At 38.1% G+C, this 24924-nt stretch overlaps 3 protein-coding genes and 1 pseudogene across 3 annotated transcripts; 2 read left to right on the top strand and 2 right to left on the bottom strand.

Annotated features, from left to right (window-relative positions):
* Window positions 1-1018: 1018 nt before the first annotated feature.
* LOC121805943 (triose phosphate/phosphate translocator, non-green plastid, chloroplastic-like) lies at window positions 1019-4168 on the top strand (the record flags this gene model as incomplete). The annotated part of the gene is made up of 8 exons (XM_042205994.1): window positions 1019-1153; window positions 1236-1388; window positions 1827-1912; window positions 2043-2127; window positions 2667-2783; window positions 2931-2999; window positions 3653-3773; window positions 3875-4168. Coding segments are annotated over 8 exons (843 nt in total), but the record flags the coding sequence as incomplete, so codon positions are not given.
* A 107-nt stretch (window positions 4169-4275) lies between these two features.
* LOC121805942 lies at window positions 4276-4985 on the bottom strand (annotated as a pseudogene).
* Window positions 4986-6081: 1096 nt separating this feature from the next.
* Window positions 6082-9180, bottom strand: LOC121805067 (RNA polymerase I termination factor-like). Its single transcript, XM_042204820.1, has 2 exons — window positions 9047-9180; window positions 6082-8554 (listed from the first exon to the last, which is right to left on the bottom strand). The coding sequence occupies exon 2, from the start codon at window positions 8550-8552 to the stop codon at window positions 6516-6518; it is 2037 nt and encodes a 678-aa protein (XP_042060754.1). The 5' UTR covers window positions 8553-8554; window positions 9047-9180; the 3' UTR covers window positions 6082-6515.
* Window positions 9181-15818: 6638 nt separating this feature from the next.
* Window positions 15819-19820, top strand: LOC121803969 (protein FAR1-RELATED SEQUENCE 5-like). Its single transcript, XM_042203534.1, has 4 exons — window positions 15819-15837; window positions 16508-17252; window positions 17377-17443; window positions 19485-19820. Exons 1-4 carry the CDS (start codon window positions 15819-15821, stop codon window positions 19818-19820), a joined length of 1167 nt encoding a protein of 388 aa, XP_042059468.1.
* The last annotated feature ends 5104 nt before the right edge of the window (window positions 19821-24924 follow it).

Raw genomic sequence — 24924 nt, 5'->3', positions numbered from 1 at the left:
AACATAATAATCAACAATAATATCATTCAACCAATCCAAAATGCATAATATTTCTACTCAATTCACAACCCATTACAAACCCTAGCTATCCACCAATTACTATAATTATGTAAAAGGTAAGCATACTAACCGAATAAAATAGATGAATTTGGGGGAAAATAGCACCGATTGATGAATGTAGGCCGAAATCACGGAGAGAAGGCGCGCAGCTGGAGAAATCGCGAAGGCTGTGTGTTGTGAGGTTTTCGCGATTTGGGGGAGGAACGCCTGGTATATCAGTCTGATTAAACACGCCACTCAGAATGACGTTTTTCATGATTAAGTAAATACGCCACTCCGGTTGGCGTCTTTTACAAAACGTCAATATGTTCGGCGTTTCAACAAAGAAAACACGCCATTTACAAATGCGTTTTTTTATTTAGACACGCCAACCAAGTTGGCGTGTTTAATCATAATTACAATCCGAGAGCATACACCCAAAATACGGCACAAGTATAAAACGCCATCATCGTTGGCGTATTTACCTAAAAACACGCCAATGACGTTGGCGTATTTACTAATAAAAACGCCAATGTGGTTGGCGTTTTTCCCATTTGTGGAATAGATAACAAAATGGGTACATTTACGTAATATTTAGTGTAAACTCCCCCACAAACCCGATTTTCCCCTCAGCTAGGAACGCGTGTTCGTTTATGTGCACAACAACTTACATTCCTGATGGATGCTACGAATTATAAATACGGAGATCATTTCTTCAATTGGCGTCGATGAAAATTGTGTGTGTGCGTGAGCACTTGGGCTAGGATCCGGGATCTGTACCATTTTATCTTCCAGCATCGTATCCCTTTAATTTCTCCAATTTCCTGTTATTATGTTCTCATGTTAAACTTTGGACGTTTTCATGAATTGGATTGCTACTGATTTAGTATTTGAATGAGCTTAGAATTGTGTGAGTTGTAAGTTGCACTTATCATGTTCGATGAAATTGCTGAGAGTGCAACACCCTAATCGTCGTTAATCGAGCAAACCCACCTTCAAAGCTTTTCACTACCCGATGACGGTAACCCTTGTGCAATTTGCGGTCGGAAGTGTGCTTGTTCTTACAATGTGGACTTTAAATCTGTATAAGCGGCCTAATATCAGTGGATCCCAGGTACTTCATGAACACTTACTTGGATAAATTGAAATCAGTTTACTTCTTGGATTAATTATCATCATGAGTCCAAATTTGACAGCTTGCTGCAATTCTTCCATTAGCAATGGTACATACACTAGGCAATCTCTTCACGAATATGAGCCTTGGCAAAGTTGCTGTTTCATTCACTCATACAATCAAAGCCATGGAGCCTTTCTTCTCTGTGGTCCTCTCTGCCATGTTCTTGGGAGAGGTGAGACATCCCTGTGCTCAAAAATCTATTCGAGTATACCCAGTTGTAGCATAAATGTCTTTGCGAAGCATGAGAAAGTTTTTCACTTAATGGAATATGGAAAACCTGTATAATGATGCAGGAATAGGTCACATGGCTTTTCATAGTTTAGAACTGTTAATGTAGGAATGTTGATATTATAACTATTAATTTTTGCGTAACATTGCTAGTTCATATATCCTGGAAGAACTTTCTTGGATGAACTTGGTTGATAAGATAGTTACTAGTTTTCAACATGTAAAATTCTTAATTCTGGTATCTTGTAAAAGCTTTTGACTTTTGCTTGTAAAATAACGATATGTAAATTGTAATATAGGTGCCTGTTGCATTGATTGTGTTATTTTATGTTTGGACTATGCAGTTTATATCTTACTTTGCTCTGTAACTCTGTTTGGGCAGTTTCCCACACTCTGGGTAGTTTCGTCGCTTATGCCAATTGTTGGTGGAGTAGCTTTGGCATCGATGACTGAGGCCTCTTTTTATTGGTAAAGAATCATAACATATTATTAAATATCACTAATTAATTTTGCCATTGCCTTTGTCCAAAATTATCTGCTAATCCATTTCTTAGTTTGTGATTTACTCACAATCTTTGCACTATCGTCAGTTTCTTAGGGCTGGTTTTTGGAGTGCTATGGCCTCAAATTTGACTAATCAATCGCGCAATGTCCTTAGCAAAAAGTTTATGGTAAAGAAAGAGGTATGCTTTCTACTTGAATAGCTGTTTATGGTAAAGAAAGAGGTATGTTTTCCAGTTCTGAAGAAGGTTATGTAATATTATATGTGAACTGATAAGTACCTCGGGTGAGCTTTTACAGTTTGTTCAAAGTTTCTGCTCATGTGATTTCACTGAAATTATGTTTTTCCAGTATCTACTTCTTGTGCTTGTTGAAAAAAAATGGTTCTCCCTCCGTCCCGGCTAAGATGACACATTTCTTGGCCGGCACGGGAATTTATGAGGTATTGGTTAAAATGTTTAATTGGAGAGAGAAAAGAGGGGTGTAAGTATTAAAATAGAGAGAAAGAAAGATGAATATTTGAATAGGAGTGAGAAAAAGTGGTTGGGTGTATTAATTGGAAAGAGAGTTTCCAAAAAATGAAATGTGTCATCTTAGTTGAGCAAACTAAAAAGGAAAACGTGTCATCTTAAGCGAGACGGAGACGGAGGGAGTAGATATTTTACATACTTTTGTCAGCTTTTTCCAAAATGGCGCTTCAAATCAATTTTTCTTCATGCAGGATTCCTTAGACAATATCACTCTGTTCTCAATAATTACCATCATGTCCTTCTTGATGGCACCTATTCCCTTTTTCATGGAAGGCTTTAAGCTTACACCCTCATACCTTCAGGCTACTGTAAGTAAATATAGAAAGCCTGACTTTCTTTTACGTAATATGAAACCTGCATTTCTTTAGTAGCGATTTTTTATTATTAATTTCTTCTAGTCATGGCTAACGACGTTTGTATATGAGAATGGTTATTTTTGTCTTTTCTATTGGCAGGGGGTGAATGTCAATCAGCTTTACACCAGGTCACTCATTGCAGCTCTGTGCTTCCATGCATATCAACAGGTACTCATTAGAAGATATTTTTTTCACATCTTCATCAAAGTTAAAGCATATGCTTGTATTTACATGTCATGTATACTGTCTATTGTTAAACTTTTACGCTTAGCTTTGTGGGAAATGCATTTTAGTTGATGGATGCCGATTTGTGGGGGGCAGAGTAAATCTGTAGTAGTTTGTTAAGTATGTAATTATGTTATACGTGTGTGGTTTAGTGTATATGTTTCTAGTTTTTACGAATGTGGTTATTAAGATAAGGCGATATGGTGAGAGAATAGGCCTATTGATGGAAGACTGATGATTGGTTTTACAAATATGGCCTATTGATGAAAGAGTGGTGATTTTTGGCATACATGCACTGAGTTTCGTTATGGAAGATCTTTTTATACGGTAAAAGATTTTCGAACCTAAATTTACTGAAAGAGCTAGAGCTCCCTTTTGATTGTTATGATTTCGGTTATGTCTTTGGCATTTCCTTATTGATTAGCATTGATGATTATTGTTATAGTCAATCTAGCAATGCTTTGTTTGTGCTGTGTGTGACACTGGCAAAATGGTCATGTGTTAGTTTGACATGTAACTTATATCCAAGTTTTTATTCAAAATTTTGTGTTGAAGGTTATGTTCTGTTCAAGTTCTGAGGAGAGTTGTAAGTGCAGGTCTCGTACATGATCTTGCAGCGCGGATCTCCTGTCACTCATTCTGTGGGTAAGCGGGTGGTGGTGATTGTCACTTCGGTTCTCTTCTTCCGCACACCTGTCTCACCTATCAACTCCCTAGGTACAACCAATCTTTCTTAGGAGTTGGGTGATAGATAAAATGAAAGAGTTGATGTGATCTTTGAAAAAACTGAATCTCGAATGTACGTTGTTTGGGTGCAGGTACTGGAGTAGCCCTCGCCGGAGTGTTCTTGTATTCGAGAGTGAAGCGCATTAAGTCGAAGCCCAAGACGGCTTGAGGTTTTAGTGTTGGATCAAAATTTTGTTTTGTTTTGTTTTGTTGATGATTCTGTTGGTAGACTAGACTAGAAAATCAACCATTGTTGTATGCTGCTTTCCAGTACAAGGTGTTTATCACGGTTTTAGGGCACAAGTACTAAATTTATGTATTTATGGGCAAATTACCTTTTATTCTATAAAACTAAATGTATAGATAAAAACAATAAGAATTCATTGTCTTCCCCCTATTTTAAATTTCTTATTTCGGACATAACAAACTACTGTTCCCCCAATCCTACTAAGTTTTCATCTTCATGCATTCCCATGGGAATCAATCTCTTCCTTCACTCCAAACTTCATCAATGGAGGCATATCAAGTGGAAGGCCAACCAGCACATCGTCCATCAACCTGAGAATGAACCTCAATCAGTATTCTGTCTTCTTCCAAAGTCCATACATCCTTCTGAATTGGACAAAAAGGTTATTCTCAGCTGTCCTCTTCAGCAGTCCACTGCCCCTTGGCTGATTTGGACTTCTTTATGGCCCTAACAAACGATTTGGTCGACAAAGATTCATTGATGTTGCTATTACTGCCATGAACTATGGTCTTGTTGCCTTTATTGCCATCTTTGTTATGGTAGCCAAAATCATCTCCAGTCACACAAGATCTCTCATCAGGAACCGCAAAGCATAAAGGCTTTGAATTGAATTCAGAAGTTGTTTTAGATACCATTGACGAACCTTTCCGGTCTGGAAAGCTCAAGAATCCACCAGCCTGGAAGTTCTGAATGGCTGAAAGCATGCTGCCATTTTCCTCATAAGGCAGTATCCATTGGGAAAGGAAGCAAATGGGTCAAAGCCATTGGCATGTATCCCAATTACACAATGAGGCAGTCATCGGAAGCTGTTCAAGGTCTTGGAAATCTTGAAGGTAACCTTTTGATGACGAGAAGTTTCCCATGCCAAAGTCATCATCTAGGATTTCTTGCTTCAGGTTCATATTGGAGAAGCCGGTAGGATGAGAAATGGCACTGCAGTTGTTATTGATCTCCATTGGAGCATTCAGGGGCATGAGGCAGCAAGATGGAAGAGGTTGCTATGGTGAAAATTTGTTTCTTGAATGTCTTTTAGTGCAGTTAAGTATTTATTAAGGAAGTAAAAACGTATATAATGTTTTGTAAACTTCAGTGCACCATCGATCTGTCAGTCGATCCAACGGTTGAAATAGCAAGCAACTATGATTGTTTGAGAGGAAAAATCAATAGGTGCCAAACACTCAGGTAAATCATAACCATGGCTCTCTCTATTTAGATACAGACACCTAGGTCCTGATTGTTAATTACATTATCAAACATACTCTACAAAAAATTACAGAACTAAAATATATTGCTAGTATCCAATTCTTATGTCAATAAGCTTGTTCTTGAACAATGCATGCGGACTATAGTGGATCTTGTGAAAATCTTTACCAGAACTGAGCAATCTAAGCAACAAGCAAGAGGCAATGTATATTGCAGTTTAGGGCATTTATAATTTATCTGCCAAATATTCCAAAAGTATTCAATTTTTTTTGAATTTTGGATCAGCTAAAAATTTGTAACCAACTGTGCATATGACATGATATAGTCTCTATCATTTTACATGACAAGTACATTATCTCAATGCTGTTAAGGATATTCATGAAATGAAACATTAAGTAAGACCAACATGGAGTGAAGGCTACAACTGAAAACTATGGTGCATCATTATTTGTCCAGGTAAAATTAATAGTTACTAAATCATATGGTGCGGTTGTCAATTTGTGCAATAGCATCTGAAGTATGAGTTACATTACTACTGGTTTAATTTCAGGTTCCTATGCAATTAAATTTCAACACAGGCATACAATTTTGAATCCAGTAAATAATGAATTTCGTAACCGTAGCATTAATTATGTTTTCAGTCATCTCTCCCACATTATGATACACTGATTTCAGAATTACTTACTCTCTTTAAAGTAAAATTTAATGCTGAAATTGATTATGGATTTAGCATTAACTCAATCAAAATTTGTACATAATATCATTCATTAGCTACTGATAGTTCCATAAAACATGTTGAGTTTAGCATGAAATGGTTAAAAAAATTTCCTTCTGGCAAGTGGCAAATCATGTGAAAACATTCCTCCAATTTCCTTACAGTAAACATCAATAAAATTTTACCAACAAATGTAACTCAAAATACAGTTTCACCAGAAAATAGAAATTTGAATAAGCAGGGTCCCCAATTACAAACTACTAACCTAACGAACTCATCAAAATACTGGTTCACCTAAAAAGATAAAGATTATAACATATACCCAAATCCACTGAAAGTTGAATTTCTATAGGCAAAGACATGATCTTAGACAACAAACAGAATTTAAATGCAGGCGAAAAATTCTCCATATGTCATTGCTTGTAGGATTTTCCAAGGCTGAAACAAAAAGATGACAGACAAGCATACAAGAACCATTGAGACTAGAGAGAAATGGAAAGACAAAAACCTTCAGAGGGATTTTCTTCATGACATCAAGCTTCAAACTCCACAGCTACAGAAGGGCAGATCAGGGAACCCGTGGTTTGCTATCCCAGGTTTCTCTTGCTTCAAGAAGATGCGGGCAGTATCTTTGAGCCAATACTTCAACTTGTTCAGCAAATGATTTATTTCCAATGTGACCTACATGTAGAACCATCTGGTTCCAACGCTTTCGACATAAATCTCCATCTCTGGTATCAATAAGATCATCCCATCCGACATCTTCCATGCAAGTTGCATCCAGGCTATAAAGTGCACTTAGCAGACGATAGTCATCTGAATCAGCCCATACACCTTGAGCTACCATAGGTGATGTTAATTGATTGTACCACTTTAAACAGCAAGCTGCTTGTGTTCGAGTGGATAACTCATCACTAATTGCAGTCCAAGCAATATTGTCCCGCAACATTCCATGCTTGGACCTCTTCTCTTCAGAAAGTTTCAATTGCAGATCAGTATTCACCAGATCAAATAATCCCTGATACTCTTCTTGTGACCAATTTCCTTTCTTCCTGTCACGTAACTTTATCCTGCGCCAAGTATCCTTCACATGCCATGTATGTTTACCAAGTTCATCTGCCAAGGCCCTCCACTTGTTACCATGCTCTTCCTGGTATTTCAAAACCATGTCATACTCTTCTGGAGTCCATTTCCGGCTCTCAGACCTCATAAATAAAATCCGAGCACGATAATAAATAGCATTATATGGTCTGTATGGAATGGAAGACGCTATTTCTTTCCAGCAGCCTTTCAGTTCAGGGTGCTTGCTAGAGTTTAAGATCATTTTCACACCTTCATCACCTAACTCGTGATCCTCTATGTACTTCATAACAGAACCTTTCACAATCTCATCTTCTTCAGGTGTGAACCGCTTGGCTCTTACCAGATTGTCCTTCTTTCCATCCTCCTCCTCAGTATTTGATTTAGGAGGGAGAGGAAATACCTCATCTTGATCAGAAAATCTCACTTTCTTATTACTTTTGCTAGGTGAAGTATCATCTGAACCTTTCACCACCAAACTGGACTTTCTCTTTTTCCCTTTCTTTGCATATTCAGCTTCATTGTCTCGTTCATAAGTACAACCATTTTTGGAAAGTTTGGACTTCTTTTTCTTCCTTTTGTTGGTAAGCTCTGCTTCTTTATTTTGTGTTTCTATTGTATTCAGAAGACTATTGGTGTCACCATCTACATGTTCTTGCTGAGCGGGAGGCAGATCGTCTTTGTAGTACTCTTTCTTTTTGTGCTTCTTTTTTTCCTTCCTTTCATGATTATTCTTGGTATCAACATCTTCATTTATTGATTGAGTATGATCTTCAACATCATACAACACATTTTCCCGCTGTTTTGAACATAAACCAACTTCACCAGATTTATTGTCAGTATGAGTGTCTCTTGACATGACAAAACAGTCATCCTTCTTCCTTTTCTTGCCCTTCTTTTCCTTCCTAATCTCTGTGGCATTGACCATGCAATTCTCACTGTCCCCTCGGATAACTTCTCCATCTCTCTCTCCCACCTTACTGTCATTACTTTTCACTTTCTGTTTCTTCTTCTCTTTCATAACTTCTTTGCCACTCACTTTTCCAGATACATTTTCTCCCTCTTGCAAATTGATACCCGCATCCCTCTTTACTTCGCCAGTATCATGTGTCTCAACAATCTCATTCTTGTCCTTCTTCTCTCTTCGCTTTCTCTTCCTTTCAGCATTATCCAGTGCTAATCCACTGGAACTCTCCCCATCCCTTTTAGCTTTATCAATCATTAATCCACCACCATTCTCACCAGATACTACATTTAATTCACTTTTTCTAGAACCACTCTTCATCTCAGCCTTAGCATCTTCTGCTCCCTTATTTTTCTTCGTCTTCTTCTTTTCTTTGCCCCCTTTATGATCCTTGTTCAGTTCAGCAATACATTGATTCCCAGATGTTGGAGCTGCTTTCACAGTATCAACAGTATAACCCTCTACTTCGCTTTTGGCACTTTTTTTCTTATTCTTTATCTTCTGCCTGATTCTCTCCTCATTACTCTGGTTCACATTAACAACTGGACCTTCCTCATCCATGCCTAGTTGAAGATGAGATAGCATAGAAACTAAGAAACAAATTCATAAACGAAACCCATACAGCTAAAGCTCTCCCTGAGGATAATCCATGGGATAAAACACAAATTCTGGCTCCGACAACTAAGAATTCCTAAAGCACCTAGTAATTAAACTACATGAATTCAATAATCAATAATCATTACACTAAATTATAACGTCAATCCAGCTCAATCGCAATACATACCGACAAAAAAAAATTGACAGTAGCTCTTAATTCTTTAATTTTATTTCGAATCCACATAAACAGCAGGGGGAGAAGAGCGAAAGCAAAACCTAACCAAAAAACAATTTTCCAACAGAAATAGAGATGAAAATTGACAGTAGCTCTTAATCCTTTGAAGGAATTTTATTTCGAATCAACATAAACAGCAAGGGGAGAAGAGAAAAGGCAAAACCTAACCGAAAAACAATTTTCCAATAGAAACAGAGATTGAATTTCGAAATTGATTCGTTACCGAGTGTGGCGCAGCAGTGTAGAGGCGGCGGCGTGCGGTAAAATCTCTCTGAATCAGAATATGGGCTTTTCGCCTAATTCTCTTTATATTTTATTACTCAAACAAAATAAAATCCCCCAATCGATACGGCGATGCGTCGCAAAGGTCCACTTACAAATTTGACAAATAAATACTCATGATATTATTACTTTAATTAAACGGCTAAAATATTGTAGCAAGGCCTCATTTCTTTAGCATGATTAACTAATAGTCAAGTCTATAAATTAATTTGGAAGTTGAGTTCTCAAGTTATAAGAGAAAGTATTACGGTTTACATAAATAAATAACATAGTTATATAGTAAAAATATTACTCTCTTCGTCCTATAAAAATAAGAATATTTTTTTTGAATGTGCCCTTTTAGTTTTTGTAATTTCTTTTCTCTCTAATAAGGTGGGCTTCATTCTCCATTAATAATCTCCCTCTGTCCCACTACAAGTAGAGGTGCCTAAGGTTTACGGTTCTGACGGTTAACCGTGAAACCGTAATCGACGGTTACGGTTCCGAACCATAACTGTGAGAATTTACCCAAACTGAACTCGTTGATATTAGAACCGTGGTTCGGTTCAGTTTCAAAGATTTTCAAACCGAAACCGTGCCATTACCGCGAAAAATGTGAAACCGAGCCGGAACCGCAAAATACCATCTAAAATTGGCGGTTCGGAACCGTGAAAAAACGTAAAAAAAAACCGCTGGAAAACCGCCTATTCGGAACCAGATGTTAGAGTTTAGTATACTGAAAGCATATTTCAAATGCTTGTATATGTAATAACTCTTTTATCCATTTTTACCAATTTATGAGAAAGAATATTTTGTTACAATGTGTTTTCTTATGAGTTGCTTATGTATTTATGAGATATTGAAATGTGTTTTCCATTTAAATACATAGTTTAAGCAAAATGAGTCTAAGTCTTCAGCATAGTAGACAAGTTGTGAGCGGCGTTCACAGTAGGTAACTTGTCGGTTCTTGCAGAAGGAAAACATTTTCACAACCTAGATAGGCTTTGACCACCTATCGTGAAAGGTTGCGACGTCAGTCCGAAAGTTTCCTTACCTAAGGAAATTAACGACGTCGGTGTGGTAAAGCACTGAAAGGATCAAACAGTGAGATAAGTCTTCCTTGGCTATTTACTGAAAGACTAGGTCTCGGTGATTGTCGTTTCTTAATCATTGTTGACATAACATTGAGCATACGATATTAATTGAAAACTACTTTGACTTATCAAATGCTGAGGGTATTTCGTTGCCTAAGAATCCTGATAGATTGGGTAATTATCATTAATATCTAAGTGGTGCTAGCATTGTTATTGCAATGAATCGTGTGCTGAGAGAGGCCAGTATGATAATATCCTCAAGATGTGTTTAGAAAAAGGTTTCATTGTTCAGAAAACTGGCAAGTTGAAATTTATTCCATGAATAATAAATAATGTTTCTAAACTAGACCACTCTTGGAAAATGAAATTAATTAATAAAAGTCAGATAGCAGACTTGATACTAATTAATGGATATTTATATCTTAAACATGTGAAATGATTTAATTAAAGAGGAAGTCCCGAAATACTCGTAATTTCTGTTTGGATGGGCAGTCAATATTATATCTATAGTGGATGATAATAATATTTAAGTTTGGTCTTGAATTAAATTACTTTTAATTTAATTAGTGAAAGCCTAAACAATGGCCCAATCCAATCCTCCACAAATCCCTAGTCTGGCCCAAAATAATTAACTTAATGTAAAAGGGAGAAGAAGAGAAGATAGAATTAATTAATCATAATTTTCGTTATCTGCAATTTGAGAGAGAGTGAAAAATCGGTAATTTATGGTTCTTCAAGATTTTCGTCTTCAATTCTTCTCTAGCTTTTGAGGATTTGACGAGTTTTGCCCACACAAAGGTCAAATTCGAGTTAAAAGGGAATAGATCAGAAGATCTGTGGTTGAGATCAATTGAAGACGGTGATAGAATTCAACTCTTGAATTCTTACGGTACATTGATTTAATTGCATATATTCAAATTGCTTGGTGATTATATGCATATAAACATATTTTTAGTTTACAATCTGAAAAGCATGTTTAGATGTAAATCTTTCAATCAAGTTAAATAGATTTCCGCTACAAAACCAACACCAGAACTGTAACCGTGAAACACCCTCGCGGTTCGGTTCCGGTTCGGCAATTTCCAAAATCGGAACCGGCGGTTCCGGAACCGTGGGCACCTCTAACTACAACTGATGCGTTTCTTTTCGGCCGTTGTTTTGTGAAGATGTAATAAATAGTTAGAGTGAAGAGAAAGTAAAATAAGAAAGTGAATAATATAGAAGATAGTCGTATATACATTATTCTCTTAGTTACTTTACTTTCTTTCCATTCTAACTATTTATTATCATTTTTGCAAAACAACGTCCGAATTGAAGCGCCTCACTTGTAGTGGGACGGAGGGAGTATTATAATTACCTTTTCTCTCTATCAGTCTTTTACTTTACCAATTGTGCATTAACTCACATGCCGTCCCAAATGTCCATATTTTTATGGGACGGAGGGAGTATAAAAATTTGTCAGTAAAACTTTGACAGCCATATAATAATATGTAATGAATCTCTTAGAGCATTCATAATAGGGGGACGTAAAAAGCGTCGATCGCAGTTTTTTCATCCCCCACTGTAGGTACACAGCCGATCTATGACACCTCATCCGCGCCGAGTAAGATCAGCGCCTATTGCAGGCGCGACCGCCAATTCGCCCTTTTTTCACACAATGGAATACAACACCAATAGTAGTACAAGTGCCCCACTTGATTTAGAGATTGAAGCAATCTGAAGGCGGAGGAACACACAACAGAATAGAGCACCGATAGTAGTACGAGTACCAGGGAAACGATGCGACTCCGACTCAGCATATTGAATAAAAATGCTTATAAACTTTCATAATAATGTATATTGAATGAATCAATTGTGCTTAAATAAAATTTCCTCCAGGTGTCCACTTTCTATATTTGGAAATAAATCTATCTCATTATTCAACTACCTTTTTCCCTCTTACTTACTCCACCTAACAACTCCTGCTAAAATCTTGTGCCACTCAAGAATGTATACATCTTGAGTGGGACGGGGGAGTAAATGGAACATGTTCCTATATAGATGGTAATCTAATCATATTTTCGTGCATGCACAACACTTCAAAGAGATGACTTCGCAAGGCAACAAGTACACATGACTACCTAGGCATCTTCCTTTTCTTGCCTTTAAATAAAAAATGTCCTTTTAAATTTTCTAAATCAAACTACTCATTATATTTTAAGCTTTAATATAAATACTTTATTCTTTCAGTTTTTTAAAAATATATATACCCTAGTGGAGGAGAGTGAGCATACTGTGAGTCGTCTGATTGGCGTTAAAGCGGCCTAGCGGAAGGGGAAGGTCGAGGCGACCGGGTCACAAGCCGATTCGCTTCAGGCCAAAGATGGGGCCCTCACTATGGCTGCGGCGACACCGTTGAAGATGTAAATAAAAAATGTACCTTCTCAATTTACCTCTTTCCGGAGATATTTTTAAGGGTGTTTAAGTGATTGGATATATATATATATATAGGTCCATGATCAATTGAGATTTTTTAGGCTAATTGAGAAATGAGATGCAACATCAGCCACTTATTTTTATTAAATAAGTGGTCCAGATTTTGCCACACGAAAAATATTTTTAAATTAATTTATTATGAAAGGGTAGAATGGTAATTCACATCCCCCTCTCTTCTTCCCAAAAATCCTTTTTTTCCCAAATCACTACCGCTAATCGGCCCTCCATCTTCATCTTCATCTTCATCCCTCCAATTTCGTCGACGACAATGGCGATTGCCGCCGCCATATCGCTGTTGCTAATCGCCGTCAAACATCCTCTTCGACTCGCAATCTCTCCTGCTCCTCCTTGGCTTGAATACGCCGCTGCTCCTTGGGATCATTGAGGCGAACCTCCTCCTCTCAGCGCGCGATCTCCGCCAATTATTTTCCGTTGTTCTTCCTCTTGTCCTACTTCGCAGCCTTCCTTGAATGATATTGCGATTCTCTTCCTCGAGATCGCTGATTTTTTGATGGAGATCTGCGATCTCGTCAGAATCTGCATTGTTAGTTTCAACAAATTCGTTGCCGGAGGTTGAATTCGCAGATGTGTTCGATTCCGCTCTCAATTTGATCAGCGAGAGGTTCAATTCATCAAATCTTCAATTTGTTGGAGTTCATCAAATCTTCAATTCAGCAAATTCGTTGCCGAGAGGTTCAATTTGTTTTAAAATCTTCAAATATTGTTGCTTTATTTTTTGGATAATAACTTGATGGAGTTAATTGAATATTTGGTTGGAATCAATTGTCATTCATCAGCTTTTCGCCGAAGCCGTTCACACATGATATTTTTTTCCGGTGAGATTTGTGCGTGTTGCTTCTTCTATACAGAGTACTTTTTTGGTTGCTGCAAACATGACTCTGAACAAAATTTTGCTTAGTTTTGTTATTCTTATGCTTGGAGAGCAAAGACGAACTGTCAAATTCCTCCGATATATCGATCGCAGCTGGAGTAAAAATGCAATAATGAAATTTTGGCACACTTTGTTGTTTTTGTGTTTTGACAGGGAGAAAATCGATGAGGTTCGTGAATTCACGAAGAAAATTATGAGAGAGAAAGAATCGACGTGTTATTTTTTAGTTGTTGACATTTGATATTCTTGCTATTGATATGTGAATTAAAAGTGTTATTTTTTAGTTGTTGCCATTTTAATAGAGTTGTTGACATTTGATATTCTCGCTATTGATATGTGAATTATAAGTGTTATTTTTTAGTTGTTGACATTTTAATAGAGTTGTTGACATTTGATATTCTCGCTATTGAAGTGTTATTTTTTAGTTGTTGACATTTTAATAGAGTTGTTGACATTTGATATTCTCGCTATTGATATTATTTTTCAGTTGTTGACACTTTATACAAGTCGTTGACAAGTTGTTGACATTTTATATACAGGCTATTAACATGCTGTTGACATTTGATATGCATGCTATTGACATATATCGTATGAACATGATGCCAGAACTTGTGTCAATTAAAAAAATTAAGAAAAATAGTTATTATTTTTTAATTAAAAGAATTGTTTTTGAGTTGTTGACACTTTATACAAGTGTTCGAATCGAATCCGTTTGATTAATGTCAACCACCACCAACGAGCTATATAATTCATGTCAACGATCTATATAATTAATGTCAACAGCAACATTTTACGTATAAATTATGTCAATAACAACATTTTACATATAATTGACATTTTATATATGTAGTTGACATGGATTGTACATATAGTTGACATTACATATGTGTAGTTGATATAAATTTTATATGTAGTTGACAAGGATTATATATATAGTTGACATTGTTTCCGTACTCAACAACAAACATTTTCATGTCAACAACTTATACAATTTATGTCAATAATAATATTTTAGGCAATATCACAAACACCTTATCTACACAATTCACAAATTCCAGCAACACAATCGAATTAACAATGGCATCCATATATTTCACAAATTCATCTACATATTTCACAATTTCATCTACAAGTTCAAAGCGGGACCCACAAACCAGAAGAGAATCCATCCCCCAATCACGATGAAGATAGAAGCTTAGGCGAATTTGCGAGCCAAAACAGCAGTCCTTTCTCGCCGACATACAACCCCACCGTCTTCTCACTCAAGCTCATCGATTCCCAATCCTTCGATGCTTGTTTTTTCGCTGTCGCTCGGCCTCCGCCACCGTCGCCTTCCTCCTCTGCCTTGAGCTGCATTTGAATCGGATTTCTATGGTCTCCGTCTTCCAATTTAAATTTCAATCAATAATGCTAAACAACTCTAAACGAAGCCAAAAATCGCAAGACCGTCGGCGTTGCAACCACCGATCAGAATCTGACGGTGGTCGGACACCAACAACTTAGATCCATCACCTTTTTAACGCGCTGCTCTCTCCTCTCCGCCCTCTCCTGAAGCCCCAACATATTTCCCGCCGGCGCACGAGAACCAGATGGCGCCCCCACCGCCGAGGCCGGTGGAACAACGTGCTTATGATAGTAGGTCTGCACTCTGGATTTAGCGTGCTGCTCGACAGATCTGATCACGTAATTCATAAATGAAATTTACCATTCTGCCTTTTTAGAAATCTTGTGGATTAGTTGCTGATTATCTCATTTCTCAATTTAGCTAAATAATCTCAACCTAACAGTATATATATATATATATATACACACACATATAGGTGTGATCAAATACAAACTCTCATTTATCATGCAAACTACGAACTCTAATCACACACCATCATTGTAACTAATCTACGGCTGTTAGGAGGTTACAAATTCGATGTCACCGGGCAGTGCAATTTATGTCAGCGGGGGGTGTATATGGAAATCGTTTTTTTGCCGGCAGTTACATACATCCTCATTTCACTCCAATCTGGTATAATCATAACCAGAATTGTTTGTAACTGTTCCTAGGCGTGATTAGTAAATGATGACCCCCTAATTTATCTCCATTCTCCTATTCTACCATTATTATCATTTTTTGGAAAGAGATTACATTACTCATTCAGCCATAAAATATAACATATCTTAATTATTCAACATTGCAATATAAACTTCGATCTCCTGTTAAAATTCATATCCCAAATCTTCTCCGGCATAAGGTCAACGTCTTCGTTTGTGTTGAAATGGAAATGGCTTACGAAGCTCAAGGTATTTTTCTTGCTAATTTGAATAATATGTGTAACATAATGTTGAAACCAATGACGATTATGTTCTATGTTTTTACGTTCATTGATGGATGAGGTTGAGTAGTAGGTTATATTTTCGAAATCGTTGTAGAATCTATTTTCGAAATATAGTTTTTGTTCAAGATTATCTAATTTTTTATGCTTGTTCTGATGCTCCATGCATAATCTTCCAGCAATGTGTTTTACCTGATATAGTTTGCGAAGATATTCACCCAATTTGGCCGTGACATTCCATGATGACATTCTTGGATGATGATTCTCTATCGTGTGTACAACTGTAGTTTAGATTTCGAAATGGTTGATGTCCCTCTGATGAATTTTCTGTCATTTTTTTGGTGAAAAATTGTTGAATATATAGTGTAGAAGTTGTTGTGCTTGATTGAAGAAGACATAGCACGTAGAGTAGATTATGCATAGGCATTAGGTTATATTGCGAAATGGTTGATGAATCCTTTTTCGAAATGTAGATTTTGTGCAAGATTATCTAATTTTTTATGCTTGTTCTGATGGTGTATACATAATCTGTCAGCAATGTGTTTAATCTGATATAGTGTGTGATGATATTCTGCCAATTTGGCCGTTGACATTCCGTGATGACATTCTTCGATGACGATTCTCTATCGTGTTTACAGCTGCTGTTATTCCAGATTGCAGACCCGAGTTGAAACCGTACATTGGTCAGGTGTTTGAAACATTAGACTATGGAATTTCCTTTTATGAAGCATATGCCAACGATTGCCGGTTCGATACTCGAAGATTTGGACACAAATACGCAAATGGTGTCAAAACGTGGCAGACCATTGTGTGCAGCAGGCAAGGTGAAAAGTTGGATGTCGACGAAGAGGGGAGTTATACCAAACATAGACGCCGTTCTAGCAGATGTCAATGCAATGCGAAACTTACGTTGAAGTATATAACCGATTCCGGCAGTCCTCGATATGTTGTCAGCAACTTTGTAGACCAACACAATCATGTTATGGTCGATACAAAGCACGTCCGATACATGAAATCCAACCGTAACCTTGGGGATATCCATTACAAATTCCTGCAGGACTGCACAAAGGCCAACATTGGACCTACACAGACTTTCAATTTATTGAAGGAGTTCCTGGGTGGCTATGATGCTGTGGGTTGCACCGTTACTGATTTACGGAACAGCAAGCGCGACATATTGCAAGAAATGAAAGGCGCTGATGTCCAGATGATTTTAAATCAAATGGAGGAGAAGAAGAACACTAGTGACGGTTTCCATTACAAATTCCAGCAAGGTAGTGATGGAAAGCTACTTAGTCTTTTTTGGTGTGACGCTGTGTCGCGAAAGAACTACAAGATGTTCGGTGACATTGTATCATTTGATACTACGTACTCAACAAACAGGTAATCACACGTGTAGATTGTGTTTGGCATTTTATTCATTTTTTTATGCTCTCAATTCAGGTGTTGTGTTGAGCTCTTGTTGACATTTTCCTCACTCTCATTGCTTGCTATGCTCATTGAATAGGTATTGCATGGTGTTTGGGCCATTCACTGGAAAAGACAACCACGGATGCCCTGTTACAGTAAATCCAGTAAATCCGCTAGATCACGAGGTCTAGGAACTCAGAGGATATCAGAAATCTCGGTCGTTGGACACACTAATTCCGCGTTCAAAACCCTCAACCCGCTATACTATGAATTATTACAGGGAAGCAAGGATCGATCCCACGAAGAAGAATGCGTAAGAAAGCATTTAGAAGACCTTGGAAATGGTGAATGGCTGCTGCCACGCAATTTTGGGTTGAGGTAAAACTACTGCTAGACCTAGGAACGAATTAAACACTAGACCTAGGAAACTGAAAACATCATGCTGACATAGAACTTCCTCATAACTGCGAGATATTAAACTAACTTCTTAGACCGAGCAAACAACTTCCTAATATAGCTAGACAGAAAGTGAGTAAACAGCGGGGACCATTTTCCAGAAACAGCAAGTACGGAATAAAAGTTGCAAATAACAAACTAAGGATTTAACTAACAGCTACCTGCATTTCATTACCTAAATCACACGCGAACATGAAGAAAACAGAGCACATTTCCTGATTCAAACAGAATGTAAAAGTGCGGACGTCGGAAACTTGCAATAAGCCGGAAATAAAACAGGTCTACATGTACTAGACGGAATGAAACGAAAACACGAAAACTAGGCATCAACTCCGATCACTCTGTTTCAGATCCAAACGTCGGATGCTTAATCCACTCCGGATCCAAGCATTCTGAACCCAACAACCAACAAAATCAACTCCATAACTTCTGATTCAACCGATCTATCCCGATCAGCACAAGCTTTCAACAATTCTGCCCAAACTCAGTAAACCAACGCAAAAATCACAGTACGACAAACTCAAAACCAAATGCATCCATGATCGAAATCAACATCAGCAAAGTAAATTCGGAAACAAAAAGTTGCATAGAAAATGAGAATTCGACAGAAAACAGAGCCGAGCTTCGAACAACGAAGCTCGGTGAAATTCACGATAACAAACTAAAACAAAAGCAATAAATTGTATCTTCGCCCTCTTCAAGGACGGTGTTTACCCAACTACGTAACAACAATTGAAACTCAAAACCCTCAAGTTCCAGAAAAAACCCCAGAGTGTGTAGAGTGTGCGAGTGAGCTAAGAGAGCCAAAAGTGCAGAGAGACGAGAACTCCCCCAGCCTCCAAAAAAAGGTTTTTTTTCTCCTCCCTTTTTAAAATGCATGCTCTCTTCCTTATATAGGTGCGGGTTTGATCTTCTAGAAGCTTTCGCAGAAATCTTCGTTCTGCCCTTCAGCTTCTTGATCTCCTCCGTTTGGTCATTTTTCCACAATGCTCACTTTTATCGCAATTTTCTTACGCCATGCAAACGTCCTTCTCTTTTTCCTGGACCTGGCGAATTCTCTACACACCTGGCTTAAAAAGATGTGTTAGACCCCGTAAATGCACAAATTTAACCCTTTAACCAATGCATGAAATTAGCCTTATCAGTAACATATCAGAAAGGCTCGATTTCTCTGATGCTACAAAAGTCCCCATCCTATCAACGGAGCTCTTATTTGAGAAACACGCAGCGGATATGTATACAGATCGCATCTTTCAGCAAGTTCAAGATGAGATCGTCGAGGCGCATTGACGTTGCAGAATGACTCACTTCGAGATGGAAGACAATACTGAGATTTACACAATAACGGACAGCCTTCAAAACAAAGTTGTTGTCCGCCACAAAGTTGGCACAGAGTCGTACCACTGTGATTGTAAGTTATTTTTGCGGCGTGGAATATTATGTTGCCACATTTTTTGGTTGTTCAAAAACCATGACGTGAAGGAAATACCAGATACATATATAGGTACAAGGTGACTGAGGACGCCATTGTTGAAATCAGTCCACTGTGATCCTATTGAGGAAGCATCGTCATCCGAAGGTTTGTATTTAACGTGATTCATTTATTTTTTCCATTATTCGTTCATATATTATGTCAACATGTTGACACGGTACTGACATAATGTTGCTTCAGTTTCACAAGTTGATCGTAAACGAGGTGTAGCAGCCAAACTGCATTCGTTATACTTTCACTTATTTCAACGAGCACAGAGCAATGACGATGAAATTGTTGCATTATTCGATGGAATGGAAGAACTTAGTCAAAAACTCTTTGGGGATACAGTACCTTCAGTGTCTTCGATGGATAAAGCACAGAGGATTGAGAATCTGTACGGGGCATCTCGACCGAGTGTTGTTAACGTGCACCCTCCCAATGTAGTGAGTACAAAGGGATCTGGCAGCAGTTCTGGAAAGAGAATTGCATCAGCAACTGAGAAGGCTATCATACTACAGAATAAACCTAAGAGGCGATGTGCAAAGTGTCGAGAAATGGGCCATCACGATGCAAGGAATTGTGGTAGGGAGAAAGGAAAAGCCAAAATGTAGGATTTTTGCTTAGTTTCCATACAGTTTTAAATAACATCTTCAAGTGAAAGAGTTATTTTGCACTTGGTAGTGTTTTTCCCATTTACGTTCTCTTCTACTTAAATGTTGCACTTGGTAGTGTTTTTCCAGTTTTATGTCTTACTGCTCATATGATATTAGGAATTAAAAGCATGTTGTGATAGAATGTAGAAGAAAAGTTATAGAAAATTCTACAATGTCAACAACTTATATGCAATGTCGTTTTTTTCATAATTTTTGTAAACAACCAATGTCAATATATTATTTAATTATGTTGTCTCCTTGGAATGAAAGTCAACATGGTTTTTTTCCTATAATCAAACCCTCCACAGAATGTCAATATGTGGGACCGATTTAAGCAATGTCAACAACAACATCAAATGTCAACAAGGTTAATAAATGTCTACAATGACAAGGATTTAAGCAATATCAATAGCAACATCAAATGTCAACAAGGTTAATAAATGTCTACGGTGACAAGCGCCACCATCCTACAATATACCAAAAGTCACACTTTCATTAAGAATGTCAACGGATTTTTAACCTGGGAACGTATAATATGTACTTAACCTGGCTTGCATCAAAGCCGAGGCTGAAGCTTGGGAATTCGTCCTTGTTTTCGAGTATATCCATTTTATCAACCGCGTCCAACAAAGATTGCAAGGCTGACGAGTCTTCCGCTGAACTACTCTGGGCAGGTTGCATCTGCGTCATTGACTCAACAGGGTCAATGTCATTGTCGTCCAGCCTAAATGCCCTCCTAAGGGTGTCACATGTTATTCTAAAGCTGTCCATTTTCCTTATTTCTGGAGGCGCTTGGTTCAATTCCTTTGCAGCTTGAAACCATCACCAATGTGTTTGACTGCCCCCCAAACACCCCTGATATACACCAATTCTTCTGAACCATCTCCGTTTTCAACAAAATCTTCAGTTGATGCAGGATGCTTCACTACTGTTGACATCTTCGCACTACCAAGTTCATTCTCATCGTACTATGAAACCACTCGTCCAAGTCTGAAATCATTTTCTTTCATTTCCTCGTCCTCCCTCTCTTTTAACAGTTCGGCCGTCCAACCCTTTATCATAGGACTGTCACGTTGCACACATCTCCTACGGTGCACTACTCGATCTACGTAGAAGGCCTACAGTAAATAAAAAAAATATATAGACAATGTCAACAACATACCCAATTCATATAAAAACAGTGCTCTAAGCACTAGGTCCAGACAACAACAAATTCATATTCACACACAAGACCATGTCAACAAAACATCAAATAATATACAGCATTGCTGCGATAAATGAAGGACATACCACTAAGAAGACTAATGGACCGCTGAAAACTTTCGACCTGTTGTTCTTCCATAGCTCACGTGTCCTCAACAGATTGTCCAGCAAGTACATACACCAATCATGCTTCTTTATCTTCTGCAAATCACCAAGAATGTCAACAATTCGGGGTCTGACATAGCCACAAGGTGAGGTCTTTATGAGTGCAGTTTCCATCAGCAGTAAGAATATCTTCTTAAACATTGCGCCCCCTAGTTTCTTGTAGCACCTTCGTTTCTAGCACCTTCGTCTGCATCGCATGCACTGAAGTTGGTTGGCAGCGGAAGCGTGCATGAATTTACCGATCATATAAATTTGATCTATTTAGCAGATTATTTAGACAAATTCTATTCGCGTAATTGTCACATGTATCATGCTCATAACTTGAATTAAAAACATGCTTTAGCACATAAAATCCCTAAAACATACTTACTACGGAATTAGCCAATTTACCTCGTAGATTCAATTAATAATCGATGATAGCTTGCTCCCTCTCCACGTGAAGATCTTAAATACAAGACCTCGGATCTTCTGACTGGTGTCCCGGACTATACGCTGATATTTGTGTGGGCAAATCTCACCAACGTACTAGGACTCGAATAATGGAAGACATAAACTGCTCACGGAGGAAGCACAAATTTCGAGCTCTCTCTTTCTAGAGGGGGACGAAAATTTTGTGTATTCAAAAAAGTGATTTCTGTCTCCTTTATTCTCATATTTATATTAAGTCACACATAGGGATCTAAGGAAGAATTTGGAACAGGCCTCACCCAATTAGCTTTTCACTAATTAAATTGAACCCACAATTTAATATAAACTTATATTGGAATATTACGAGTAACCACTACAGAAGTAATATTGCACTGCCTTCCAAATCCGAAATTACAAGTATTCCGGGTTTCCTTTAATTGCATTTGATTTATTTCCCGCGCTTAAGATAGAAACATCCATTAATTAATTAATGTCTACTATAGACTTAATTAATTAACATATTTCGAATTCCAACAGTGGACTTAGCAAGAAACTCTTATTTATTATTCTTAGAGTAATTAAACTCCAACTAGCTAGGTTCCGAATAATAAAACCTTGTTTCGATCTCCTCTTGTGGATGTTATCAAACGAGACTCTCCTCGCGCACGTTTCAACATAATAGCAATCCTAGCACCTCTAGATAATGATCACCACTACCCAATATACCTGGATCGTTGGGTTACGAAAAACCCGCACCTGTGGTAAGTCAAAGTAGTGGATACTCAATATCGTATGTTCAATGCTAACGTATATTGATTAAAAAATTAATTATTAAGACCTCGTCTTTCAGTAGATAGCATAAAGACTCGTCTTGCTGTTAGATCCATTCAGTGCTATACCACACCAACGTCATCTTATTTCAATAAGGCTTAGAAATAATCGGACTGACATTGCAACCTTTCGCGATAGGTAGTATAGGTCTATCTGGGTTGTGAAATTCTTATTTTTCTTTGTAGAACTGACCGTGTTACCTTAAATTGGACGACGCCCACAACCGGTCTACTAAAACAAAGACTTAGACTTTGTTACGTTTGCTTATACATTTAAATATGCAATAAACAACCATTAAATGTAAAACATAACAACATTATGACAAAAATAATCTGTTGTATTTATTGGAAAATAACCATTAGAGTTTTACAGTATGCAATCACTCTAAAGGTGATTTCTAGTATACAAAACCCTAACAATCTCCTACTTATACTCAAAACAGCTTTCGAGTATACAAAATGGTAGTGCACACGTCTAAATTTCTCCCACTTATACTGAAAGCGAGTTGAGGTCTTGAATGAGTCGAACTCCCATCCCTTCAACGTGGCACTCGAACGGTTTCACCGCCAAAGCCTTTGTAAAAGGATCTGCCAGGTTGTTCTCTGACGTAATCTTGACCACTTTTATGTCTCCTCTCTGCACTATATCTCTAATGATATGATACTTCCGCTCTATGTGTTTGCTCGCTTTGTGAGCTCTTGGTTCTTTCGAGTTTTCCACAGCACCAGAATTGTCACAATAAATGGTGATGCTCTTGGGCAGATTCGAAACCACACCTAAATCCATAAGGAACTTCTTGAACCATACAGCCTCTTTTGCAGCCTCCGAAGCGGCCACATACTCGGCTTCCATGGTCGAGCCCGCGATGCATTTCTGCTTCACACTCTTCCAAATTACGGCTCCACCTCCTAAGGTGAACACATATCCTGAAGTAGATTTTCTCGAGTCCTGATCAGCTTGAAAGTCTGAGTCAGTATATCCCAAAGGGCATAGCTCGACTGCATTGTAAACTAGAGCATAGTCCTTAGTCCGTTTAAGGTACTTGAGTATGTTTTTTACGGCAGTCCAATGTCCTTGGCCTGGATTCGACTGATATCTTGCCACCATGCCAACAGCAAAGCAAATATCAGGTCTAGTACAAAGCATAGCATGCATGAGACTTCCAACTCCCGAAGCATATGGAATCCTTCTCATTTTCTGTATCTCAGACGGCGTTTTAGGGCACATCTCTTGAGATAAATGGATGTCATGTCTAAAAGGTAAGAAACCTTTCTTGGCATCCTGCATGCTAAAACGACTAAGTACTATTTCGATGTAATATTCTTGAGATAAGCACAGCATCTTCTTCTCTCGATTCCGAAGAACCTTGATCCCGAGGATGTGTCCCGCGTCTCCCATATCCTTCATCTCGAACTGGTTTGATAACCATGTTCGAACTGATGACAACATCTTTTTATTGTTTCCAATTAGAAGAATGCCATCTACATATAAAACTAAGAACACTACATTCCCCTTATCAACTTTCTTATACACGCAACTTTCACTTGGGCACTTTTCGAATCCAAACTTGCAAACAGTTTGATCGAAACATTGGTTCCACGATCTAGATGCTTGCTTGAGGCCATAAATGACCTTCTTAAGCTTCCAAACCATGTGTTCTTTGCCCTTTACGGCATATCCTTCGGGTTGTTCCATGTAGATGGTCTCCTCAAGACTACCGTTTAGAAACGCAGTCTTAACGTCCATCTGCCATACATCCCAATCCATATAAGCTGCAATAGACAACAGTATCCGGATCGATTTGAGCATGACCACTGGGGAGAAGGTCTCATCATAATCGATGCCTTCCTTTTGGGTATACCCCTTGGCCACTAGTCTTGCTTTGAAGACTTTAACTCGTCCATCGGGTCCACGTTTACGTTTATATATCCACTTGCTCCCAATGGCAGTACAGCCTTCGGGTAGGACGGACAAATCGTAGACGTCTTTGTCTATCATAGATTGTAGTTCCGAATCCATTTCTTTCACCCATTCGCATTGATCGACATCTGCCAGCGCTTCCGCAAAGTTCCAGGGATCTAATACATTGCTGTCCGAGGAGTGACCCATAGATTCTCCCAAACCAATGTATCTGTCGGGCTTATGTGAGACCCTCCCACTACGGCGCGGCACTACAATATTTTGAGTAGAAGTTGAAGTTTCGGGAATTGTTTGTACACTTGGTACTTGTTCTTGGTTAATGGAACTTGTGACAGAAGTTAGCTCATCAAGAGCCACTTCACTGCTGGGTTTATGATTCATTACATAGTCTTCCTCTAAGAATGTCGCGTGAGTGCTCACAATGACTTTCTTATCTCGGAGACTAAAGAATTCATAACCTTTCGTCCCTTTGGGGTATCCTCTAAACAAACATACCTCCGTCCTAGATCCTAGCTTAGTTGGATCCTTTTCCAAT

This window comes from Salvia splendens, chromosome 5, assembly GCF_004379255.2.
Source record: "Salvia splendens isolate huo1 chromosome 5, SspV2, whole genome shotgun sequence".
NCBI lineage: Eukaryota > Viridiplantae > Streptophyta > Magnoliopsida > Lamiales > Lamiaceae > Salvia > Salvia splendens.
Note: the sequence above shows the minus strand (reverse complement) of the source record. Positions and strands in the feature narration are given on the sequence as shown.

Excerpts from the sequence above, each read along its gene's own strand:
- LOC121803969 (XM_042203534.1), top strand. Across the intron at positions 17,253-17,376 it reads ACTACGTACTCAACAAACAG|GTATTGCATGGTGTTTGGGC; the intron begins GTAATCACACGT and ends CTCATTGAATAG. Across the intron at positions 17,444-19,484 it reads GCCCTGTTACAGTAAATCCA|AGCAATGACGATGAAATTGT; the intron begins GTAAATCCGCTA and ends CAACGAGCACAG.
- LOC121805067 (XM_042204820.1), bottom strand. The coding sequence starts at position 8,552 with ATGGATGAGGAAGGTCCAGTTGTTAATGTGAACCAGAGTAATGAGGAG.